The following is a 10042-nucleotide window of genomic DNA, read 5'->3' as shown; positions in this document are numbered from 1 at the left end:
GGGTCAGACACCCTCCTGTCCCTGCAGCACCCACAACACAGCACTGGTGCTCATCCTGGTGACACCCTCGGGGACCCATATGAAACCTCCCGATACAGGGGCCGAGTGTGCCCGGGGTCAGTGGTCAGTGGTGGGTGCCAGCCCTGGGCTTGGGCATCAGTGGGGATTGTGCTGTGGGGACCCTGCCACTCCGAGCAGCATCACTGGGACTGCTGAGCAGCAGGGCAGGGATGGCTGCTCCGTGTGCCCAGCCGTGCCTGTGCTGCAGTGCCCAGGCTCAGGGTGACACCGTGGGGCCAGCAGGGGCAGCTGTGCCTGCCCATCTCCCCTTCCCTGCACGTGGGGAGCCGGAAGAGAGGGGCTGGAGCAGCTCTCTGGTGCCGGCACCCTTCCCCCTCAGCACCTGGCACCATCCATCTCCCAGCCCTCCGGCAGCCGGACATCCGCTCAGCCGGGCCAGGCAGGGGAGCAGCCAGGGCCTGGCACGGCGTGAGGGCACCGCGGGCACGGCATGGGGAGCCTGCTGCAGCAGCTGGCCCTGCTCGGGGCACTGACGCTGTCGGGTGAGCAGGGGCTGGGTCGTGGGGTGCCCTGCTGCTCTGCTGCATGGGGTGCCCAGGGGGTTATGGACCCCCTTGATGGGGTTGGTGGGGGATGATGGTGGCAGGGTCCAAACTGGGCACCAGGGTCCCCAGGGCTGCATTTTGGGTATTACCTGGCAGAGTCTGCTCACGGCGTGTCCTTTGTGCTTCTTTCCTGGCTGTGCCTCCCAGAGCCATGTCCCTACCTGGGCCATGTGCTGTCAGTGCACTATGTCATTGTGTGCATGTGTCCCTGTGTCTGTCTGTGCCGAATCTATCACGTGTCCCTGCACACTCTGGGTCTGTGTCCATGAGTCCACGTGTGTTCTGGGTGTACAACCCCTGTGGGCACAGTTCCACCATGCCTGTATCCAAACATCTCGGGTCTGTGTCCCTCTCTGTGCTGGGTTTGTGTCTGTGTGTCCCTCTGTGTCTGTGCCCACGTCCTTGTCCCGTGTGACCATGTGTGACCATGTGCTCCCACATGTCTGTCATTCCTGCAAGTCCATGTCTGTTCTACTGTGCAGCACAGGCATGCAGTGTCCTGGCCTGTTCCTCTCCCCTCTATTCTTACACCACCCTGCCCCTGCTGAGCATCCCTAGGGCCCAGTAACCCCTGAGCCCCCTGGTTTGCCTGACCCCACACCCCCAGGTGGGCTCTGTGTGAACCACGAGGAGCGGCTCATCCACCACCTGTTTGAGGAGAAGGGCTATGACAAAGAGCTGCGCCCTGTGGTCTCCACTGACGAGGTTGTGGACGTCTACCTGGCCCTCACCCTCTCCAACCTAATCTCACTGGTGAGCCCCGGTGGGCAGGGCCCACTGTGGGGTGTCCCCGAGCCATGCCTCAGCCCTAGGGCTGATTGCATGGTGGGGAACCCTGAGGCTGCTGTCCCAGCCCTGGTGTCCTGGGCTGGGGGGACACCCTGGCATCTGACTGCCCCATGTTGCTGTTTGCAGAAAGAGGTGGACGAGACGCTCACCACCAACGTATGGCTCGAGCACGTGAGTAGGGACAGGTGCCACAGCATCAGTTGTGCCGCCATGGGATGGCCCAGCATGGTGAGGGGTGACCCGAGGATCCTCCCCTCCAGGGCTGGACCGATTACCGCCTGCAGTGGAACAAGTCTGAGTTTGGGGGCGTTGAGGTGCTCCGCCTGCCGCCAGACATGCTGTGGCTGCCGGAGATAGTCCTGGAGAACAAGTGAGCTCTGCCTTAATTTCCCCTCCCAATCCTTCTGAACTGTTCCCAGTGCATATCCAGGACTCCCCTGGCCCCTTCCCAGCCGTGCCATAACCTTGTGTCCCTGCTGGCACAGCAATGATGGGCTCTTCGAGGTCGCCTACTACTGCAACGTCCTCATCTACGACACGGGCTACGTCTACTGGCTGCCCCCCGCCATCTTCCGCAGCACCTGCCTCATCAACGTGGACTTCTTCCCCTTCGACTGGCAGAACTGCTCCCTCAGATTCAGGTGCTGCTGGCTGGGTCAGGGCAGCAGTGTGGCTGTGTCTTGCTGCTGCCAGCGCCTCCCCTTGCTGTTGAGGTGCAGCAAGGGGGGGCTTCTGTAGGTGACTTGATGGCCTAAGTCCACCACGCTGGAGGTCAGGGTGGGTTGGGTGGTGGGTACCCAGCAGCCCCTCACTGTCTGACCCCCTGGCTGTGGTCCAGGTCGCTGGCATACAGTGCCCTGGAGATCAACATACACTTGAAGACAGACAGTGACCCAGACACAGGGAGGTCTTACCCAGTGGAGTGGATCATCATCGACCCCGAAGGCTTCACAGGTAATGCTGGTGCTCTCTGCCATGCCCTGTGGCAGTGGGACACCTGTAAAGGTCAGGGACAGGGGGGCATTCTGGAGTGGGTGCACACTGCCGTGGAGAAACTTCACTACCTGGGGCTTTGGCATCCTGGCACTCATTCCATTTGGAATGCTCTCCACACCCTGAGGGGGGAGATGGTGCTAGGGGACCTGGTGAGGACAGCCATGGCCAGTGTCCCCCATGCCGTGTGCTGTCCCCTGTGCCCTGGCAGAGAATGGAGAATGGGAAATCATCCACCGCCCAGCCCGCAAGAACATCTACCCTGACATCCCCCCGGACACCAGTGAGCACCAGGACATCACTTTCTACCTCATCATCAAACGCAAGCCGCTCTTCTACGTCATCAACATCGTCATACCCTGCATCCTCATCGCCTTCATGGTCATCCTCGTCTTCTACCTGCCCGCCGACAGTGAGTGAGCCCTGTGGCACATGTGCCAGTAATAGGAGTCACATCCATGGGCACCTCTGTGTCCCACACCTGCACCAGGCAACATCCCAATGCCCAACATGAGGACATCCTAGAACTGGAATGTCCCATGTAGAACACCATCACCCCAGCCAGGCATCCTGGCAGATGCACTTGGGCACAGGATATCCAAGATGGGACCCATAACAGAAAACCCCTTATGGGGCACTTTGTCATGGGACACTGGAAGGGCAGCTCTGGCACTGGAAGGACTCTGCTAGAGGTACCTGGGGCAAGGTTTGCCCTGAGCTTACCTGTTCTCCAGGTGGTGAGAAGATGACCCTGGTAATCTCAGTGCTCCTGGCCCAGTCTGTCTTCCTCCTGCTGATCTCCCAGCGCCTGCCTGCCACTTCCCACGCCATCCCCCTCATCGGCAAGTGAGTCCTGGGCACCACTGAGTGCAGAGGGGACATTGTGGAGTCCCTTGGTGCCAGCTCTGCCCGAGCCCAGTCCCTGCGGAAATGCCAGCTCCAAGACCATGCTCCCTCCCAGGTACCTGCTTTTTATCATGCTTCTGGTGACAGCTGTGGTAATCATCTCCGTCGTGGTCCTCAACTTCCACTTCCGCACCCCCAGCACGCACATCATGTCTGACTGGGTCAGAGAGGTGAGAGGGATGTGGGCTGGGGTGGGCACAATGTGGGGTGCAAGGGTCACACCGTGCCCCACAGAGGGCATGGGACAGCAGGGCCCTGGCATTGCACTCCAGATGGAGTTTGTGGGCAGAAAGTGGGGACAAGGCAGCAACACACTGGGGAGGTGGCCAAGGGACATGACACTCCCTCCTGTGTCCCAGGTCTTCCTGGAGAGCCTGCCCCGGCTGCTGGGCATGGCACAGCCGAGCGAGAGCCCGCCGGGCGCCCCCTGCATCCGGCGCTGCAGCTCGGCCGGCTACATCGCCAAGGCAGAGGAATATTTCAGCGTCAAGTCCCGCAGCGAGCTCATGTTCGAGAAGCAGTCGGAGCGGCACGGGCTCACCAGCCGCATCACCCCGGCCCGTGAGCCGCGGCCCCTCGGCAGGGACAGGGGAAGGGTGGCGGGGCTGGGTCTCAGGGGCTGGCAGCCCTTTGGGGCCCATCTCACCGCCCCCTCTCATCCCCAGGCTTGGTGCCCCTGGGCATGGACTCAGGCGAGGAGCAGCCCTATGAGCACCTCAAACCCGTCATCGACAATGCCAACTACATAGTCAAGCACATGAGGGATGAAAACAGCTACAATGAGGTGGGCACTGGGAGGGCAGGGGAGCTCCCTGTGCCCCCTGTGCCCCCGCACTGCCTGGCTCCTGGCTCTCTCCGCAGGAGATCGACAACTGGAACTGCGTGGCCCGGACCCTGGACCGCCTGTGCTTCTTCCTCATCACCCCCACGCTGGTGGTGGGCACCCTCTGGATCTTCCTCATGGGCATCTACAACCACCCACCACCACTGCCCTTTGCCGGAGACCCCTACGACTACCGGGAGGAGAACAAGCGCTTCATCTAGGGGGCCGTGGGGATCCCATGTGCCAGCCTCTCCCCCACCTGTCTTGGTTTGGGAAAATAAAACTTCTTGAACTGGTGGCTGCCCTCGGTGTGCCCCAATGGGCATGATGCCCAACCTGAACACTGTGTGTGTCCTGGGGAGGGTGATGCCCACACAGGGAATGGGGCTGGGGAGGTGGAAAGAATGCCAGGATGCCAAAGTTGTTGGATGTCCTGAGTGTGGTGGGCCCCAGCTGTGGCCAGAAGGGGTGTGGTGGTACTGGCCCTGCTGCCCTGGTGGGCTGGGCCCTTGGGGCAGGATGGGCTGGGGAAGGAGTTGGCCCCCCAGCATGGCACCATCCCCTGCAGACCCACTGCAGCTGGCAGAGATGCCATCAGTGCCCACATTTCTCCCCTGCCCCCATGATCCCCCATCTGGCCCCACAGTGTCCCCCCAGCACAGCCCATCCCGCCGTGCAAGGCAGGGCCCCAGACAGGTGTCTCCTTCCCCAGCTCAGCATTGGCATTCCAGGGCTCTGGTTTCAGGGGACACCTCTGATGTCCCCCAACCGGCAGTGGCCCGGGACAGCTGTCACATCCTCTCCACTGAGCCAGGAATCTCACCACATTCCCATGCCCCCATCCCCCTCTCCCTGTGACCCTCCTACACAAAGGGGCTGGAAGGATTTGAAGGCCTGAGGGGGCATCACTCCCCAGGCTGATGTGATGGGACTTGCCTGCCCCTTCCCCACCCTGTATTCTGAGGGCAGCCTCTGCCATGGCAGGCACAGGACGAGCTGGCAGGGGGCACCCCTTTCCCATGACCTGAGGGGAGATGCACCCCTTTATGGGGGACACGGGGAACCCACGGCACGGAGCTCACTTTGCCCCTTGCCCCAGTCCCAACCTCTCCAGCACAAAATGCCAGAGGAGCTTCCCGCACCAGCGGGGGCAGTGGGTGCTCACCCGTCCCTCCCGGGCCCCCGTGGCTGCTGGGAACAGCTGACGGTGGCAGGGGACAGCTGTCCTGTCCCAGCGGGCGCCGGGACAGCGGGGCCAGAGCGCGTCAGCGGAGCCGCTGCCCCTGCGCCCACGGCACCGCCATGCGCGGCCACGGCCTCCTGCTCGTCCTCTGCACCCTGGCAGGTAAGAGCTGCCCGGCCAGGGGGAGGCCTGGAGGGCACCTGATCATCCCCATCTTTGCACCTGGGGTTTGTCACCCCTGGGAGTCCAGCGCCAGGCTGGCACCGGGCTGTCCCTGTGCTGGCAGCCCACTGCCCCCGTGTCCTGGCCAGGAGAGGTGCCCGGGTGAGCTGGGTGAGGGTGGGCCGGGCACACAGCCCCTGCCTGGGCACCGGGATCGCGGGGCAGAGCGCACACAGCGCACACAGCCGCAGCAGCGCACGCCCGGGCATCCCTTTCCCGTGCACCCACCCCTGTGCCTCCCCCCTCGACACGTCAGGTCTGGGGGCCAGCAGTGACCCCGCTGCCTTCCCCCGGGGTGTCACAAGGCGTGTGCCCTCCCAGGTGTGAGCTGCAGGAACCAGGAGGAAAAGCTGTTCCAGGACCTCATGTCCAACTACAATCCACAACTGCGCCCGGCCCGAGGGGACGAGATCATCGATGTCTCTCTCAAGCTCACCCTCACCAACCTCATCTCCCTGGTGAGAGACCTCCCCCGGGGGTGGGGAAGGGGGAATTTGCCCCCACTTGTGGGGCAGAAGGCAGGGCACTAAAGCCATCTCCCTCATTCCTTCCCGACCAGAATGAACGGGAGGAGACCCTCACCACCAATGTCTGGATAGAGATGGTGAGATTCCTCCCCTCTAGGCAGGATCATGCCCAGCTCGTTTTGCATGTCAGGGTGGCACCCCATGAGGGGCTGGCACTGGAACCTGCACCCTCTTTTGTGGACACCCCCAAATGAGCCCATTTTGTGGGCAGCCTAGCACAGGCAGCTCACAATCTCTTTCATCCTGGGGGGCTGCATGACCCCTCCTCCTCATCCCTCCTTCTCCCAGCAATGGTCTGACTATCGCCTGAGCTGGGACCCCGAGAAATATGACAACATCCAGCTGCTGCGGGTGCCCTCCACCATGGTCTGGCTGCCAGACATCGTCCTGGAGAACAAGTAGGTGACAGGGTAATGGGGACATGTCCCCACATAGGGCTGGCAGCTGCCCCCCAGGCATAGTTTGGAGCTGAGCCCATCTTTTCCCCCCCAGCATTGATGGGACATTCGAAATCACGCTCTACACCAACGTGCTGGTGTCCCCTGACGGCAGCATCTACTGGCTGCCCCCGGCCATCTACCGCAGCGTCTGCGTTATCCACGTCACCTACTTCCCCTTCGACTGGCAGAACTGCACCATGGTCTTCCAGTGAGTGTGGGCATCATGGCAGCTCCCCCTGGGACACAGGGATTAGCGTGGGATGCACTTTACTCCTGGGGAGATAAGTGCCACCTGTCTATCCCCTGCCACTTAGCAGGAGGCGCCAGGGACAAGCCAAGCACCCTAAGGAAGAGCTGGAGGTGCCACACTGGCACCCCTTGCCCATCCAGCTTGCTGCATGCCAGCCTGTCCCACCACCTTGTCTCCCTCCAGGTCCCAGACGTACAGTGCCAATGAAATCAACCTGCTGCTGACAGTGGAGGATGGCCAGACTGTGGAGTGGATCTTTATCGACCCCGAGGCTTTCACAGGTAATGTTGCAGCCACAGCCACTGCACAAGGGTGTCCCACCACAGGGGACATCCAGCAGGTCTGCTGCTACACTGCTGGCTGCCAAAAGCAGGGCTTCAGGGACTATTAGCAGCTCCCACCATTACATGGGCACTTAAGTTATTAGTGGAAGCGGGAGTGTGGGAGAGATTTGTTTTCCTAACCCCCCCAGCTCGGGGCTCTTGCAGCCTGGCAGCTGCTGCCGGAGAGCACCACTCCTGCAAGCTTGATTGATGCTGGGAACGTAGCTGTCATGGCCAAACAATGACGTTTTCCATCACATTTTAATTGCATATTGAAGGAACAAAATGCTTTTCGGGCAGCGAGATTTATTTTTTCATTACCAGCCTGAGTTGCGATCCTGACTGGGAAAAAATCTATCGCTCCCACGGAGAGCACGAGCGTGCAGTGCGCTGTCACCCTTGTCGTGCTTGGCTTCCCTCTGTGGCACTGTGGCAATGGGGAGATGGGGGCACCCCAGCCCCACAGCTGTAGCCTGGGAGCCCCTAAGGGGTTAAAGGTACCCCATATCTGCCGAGCTGCCCCATCCAACTGCATTTTGGGGTATTTTGCCCAGGCACGTTCCACAGTGCTCATCTCCCTCACAAGTGGCTCTAGTGCTGTGCACAGCCTGGGTGCCCAGTGGGGCCCATGCCAATCACCAGTCCTCCCCTTCCTCCCTGGACTGGGGGGCTGGAGGCCCAGCACCCTGTAGGGACAGTGGCACTCACCTGGCACCATCACGATGCAGAGAACGGCGAATGGGCCATCAAGCACCGCCCCGCTCGGAAGATCATCAACTCGGAGCACTTCACCCCAGATGACACACAGTACCAGCAGGTCATCTTCTACCTCATCATCCAGCGCAAGCCACTCTTCTACATCATCAACATCATCGTGCCCTGTGTCCTCATCTCTGCCATGGGTGTGCTCGTCTACTTCCTGCCCGCCAAAGGTACAGTGGGACCGTGCCCACTGCGGGCATGGGGATGTGCAAGGGGACAGCAACACTCCAGGAAGGGCTCCTCATCCCCTCTGTCCTTGGGGACCATCATTATCATCTCTCACCCACTCCTGTAGTATTTGGATTGGGGGGAGTGTGTAAATTTCTAGATATGCCAATAGTTAATGCCTGAAGGCAGGGCCTGTCTAATTCAGCTTTTGGGTGGGAGTTTTTTGCCTTAGGAGGGCAATGCCCACAGCACTACCCTGTGCCAAACTCTGCCTTTCCCCCTCCTTGGCAGCGGGTGGGCAGAAATGCACTGTCTCCATCAATGTTCTCCTGGCCCAGACTGTCTTCCTCTTCCTCATTGCCCAGAAGGTGCCTGAGACCTCCCAGGCCGTGCCTCTCATCGGGAAGTAAGTGACACATTGGGATAGGGGTGCCAGCCCTCTTGTCACACTGTGCCAGCAGGGTCTCAGGTGCTGTGGAGCAGACAGTGCCCAGGGACAGGACCTTGGTACAGAAATAATCCCCAGCCCAGATGGGGCTGACACAGGGCTACCACTTGCCCGTGTTTCACTGCCTGTCACCAGCTTCCGCCAGGAAGCACAGGAGGGCACAGAGAAGGACCTTGCACGACCATGGCTTGTGACCCAGCAGCCCTACTGAGGCTCTGTGCCCCCTCCCCAGATACCTGACCTTCCTCATGGTGGTGACAGTGGTGATTGTGGTGAATGCTGTCATTGTCCTCAACGTCTCCCTGAGAACGCCCAACACTCACTCCATGTCCCGGAGAGTGCGCCAGGTACCTGCCATCATCCCCCTACCCTTTATACAGGAGGAATGGGATGGGTATTTGGGGATCAAGGCCATGTCCCTTGCAGAGTAAGGTGGCAGGCATGCCTTCCTCTAAGTGCAAGTCCTGGCACAAAGAGAAGGCCCCAGATGTCCCCATCTGGGCGACCAGACTGTACCACCAAGCCACTCCCAAGACTGGGGAGCAGCAGGTGCCAACAGCCCAATAGCACCATGCTCCAAACAATGCCAGGGAAACCAGTCACACCCATTGGATGCTCTGGGCGGTGTGAGGGGGACAGATCCCCACAGGTGACACTGTGCCCAGGTGTTCCTGCACCTCCTGCCCCGCTACCTGGGCATGGCCGTGCCAGAGGAGACTCCAGGGCCTCCACAAGCCATCCGCAGACGCAGCTCCCTGGGGCTCATAGTGAAAGCTGATGAGTACATGCTCTGGAAAGCCAGGACCGAGCTGCTCTTTGAGAAGCAGAAGGAAAGAGATGGGCTGATGAAAACCGTGCTGGAGAAGATTGGTGAGTGACCCCGGGGGGTTGGCACCTCCCTGTGAGGTTGGGCTTTGTGCCAGGTGGCTGAGTGCTTGCTGGTGCCCGCTGTGCTGGCTCTGCTACTCACAGGACGTGGTCTGGAGAGTGGCAGCACCCAGGACTTCTGCCAGAGCCTGGAGGAGGCAGGTCCTGAGATCCGTGCCTGCGTGGACGCCTGCAACTACATCGCCAATGCCACGCGGGAGCAGAACGACTTCAGCAGCGTGAGTCAGGGCTGGGGGAGCGGGATCTGCATGGGGGCAGTGGGCACAGCCCTCACCCTTCTTGTGCCTGGCAGGAGAGCGAAGAGTGGATGATGGTGGGACAGGTGATCGACCGTGTCTGCTTCTTCATCATGGCCTCTCTCTTTGTGTGTGGCACTGTTGGAATCTTCCTCGTGGCTCACTTCAACCAAGCACCTGCCCTGCCCTTCCCTGGGGACCCCAAGCAGTACCTGCCACAGTGATGCTCACAGGTGCCCACCAGCCAAGTGGTGGAGATGGGGGAAGGAGGAACATGGCGTGCTCATGCTGTGCTGAATGTGGAAATAAAGCCCCCAAGTCTTGCAAGTCTCCATGGCATCTCTGCTCCATGCCCACCCACCTCAGAGGCTGGATGTGCACCCTGTGCAGGCTGGCCACACACCTCTAAGGCTGCACAGTCCTGTGGGATGAGCATGGGGAAACTGGAGCAGAGTCAG

The 10042-nt window shown here is 60.8% G+C and overlaps 2 protein-coding genes across 2 annotated transcripts; both read left to right on the top strand.

The window, feature by feature from the left end:
- The first annotated feature begins 511 nt into the window (after positions 1–511).
- On the top strand, positions 512–4431 carry CHRND (cholinergic receptor nicotinic delta subunit). Its single transcript, XM_058031302.1, has 12 exons — positions 512–563; positions 1234–1379; positions 1542–1586; positions 1676–1785; positions 1901–2056; positions 2254–2369; positions 2620–2820; positions 3143–3254; positions 3370–3484; positions 3674–3875; positions 3980–4098; positions 4176–4431. Exons 1-12 carry the CDS (start codon positions 512–514, stop codon positions 4356–4358), a joined length of 1557 nt encoding a protein of 518 aa, XP_057887285.1. The 3' UTR covers positions 4359–4431.
- Positions 4432–5439: 1008 nt separating this feature from the next.
- Positions 5440–9913, top strand: CHRNG (cholinergic receptor nicotinic gamma subunit). Its single transcript, XM_058031268.1, has 12 exons — positions 5440–5482; positions 5864–6000; positions 6102–6146; positions 6358–6467; positions 6562–6717; positions 6943–7040; positions 7811–8014; positions 8304–8418; positions 8693–8807; positions 9126–9330; positions 9433–9566; positions 9641–9913. The coding sequence occupies exons 1-12, from the start codon at positions 5440–5442 to the stop codon at positions 9806–9808; spliced, it is 1530 nt and encodes a 509-aa protein (XP_057887251.1). The 3' UTR covers positions 9809–9913.
- The last annotated feature ends 129 nt before the right edge of the window (positions 9914–10042 follow it).

This window comes from Melospiza georgiana, chromosome 10 (genome assembly GCF_028018845.1).
Source record: "Melospiza georgiana isolate bMelGeo1 chromosome 10, bMelGeo1.pri, whole genome shotgun sequence".
NCBI classification, from domain to species: Eukaryota; Metazoa; Chordata; class Aves; order Passeriformes; family Passerellidae; genus Melospiza; species Melospiza georgiana.
This window is presented reverse-complemented; position numbering and strand designations above follow the sequence as displayed.

Bases quoted from the DNA above. Each gene is read 5' to 3' on its own strand.
- CHRNG (XM_058031268.1), top strand. From the start codon at position 5,440: ATGCGCGGCCACGGCCTCCTGCTCGTCCTCTGCACCCTGGCAG. The intron at 6,147-6,357 runs GTGAGATTCCTC...TCCTTCTCCCAG, and splicing joins CCAATGTCTGGATAGAGATG to CAATGGTCTGACTATCGCCT. The intron at 6,468-6,561 runs GTAGGTGACAGG...TTTCCCCCCCAG, and splicing joins GACATCGTCCTGGAGAACAA to CATTGATGGGACATTCGAAA.
- CHRND (XM_058031302.1), top strand. From the start codon at position 512: ATGGGGAGCCTGCTGCAGCAGCTGGCCCTGCTCGGGGCACTGACGCTG. The intron at 1,587-1,675 runs GTGAGTAGGGAC...CCTCCCCTCCAG, and splicing joins CCAACGTATGGCTCGAGCAC to GGCTGGACCGATTACCGCCT. The intron at 3,876-3,979 runs GTGAGCCGCGGC...TCTCATCCCCAG, and splicing joins CAGCCGCATCACCCCGGCCC to GCTTGGTGCCCCTGGGCATG.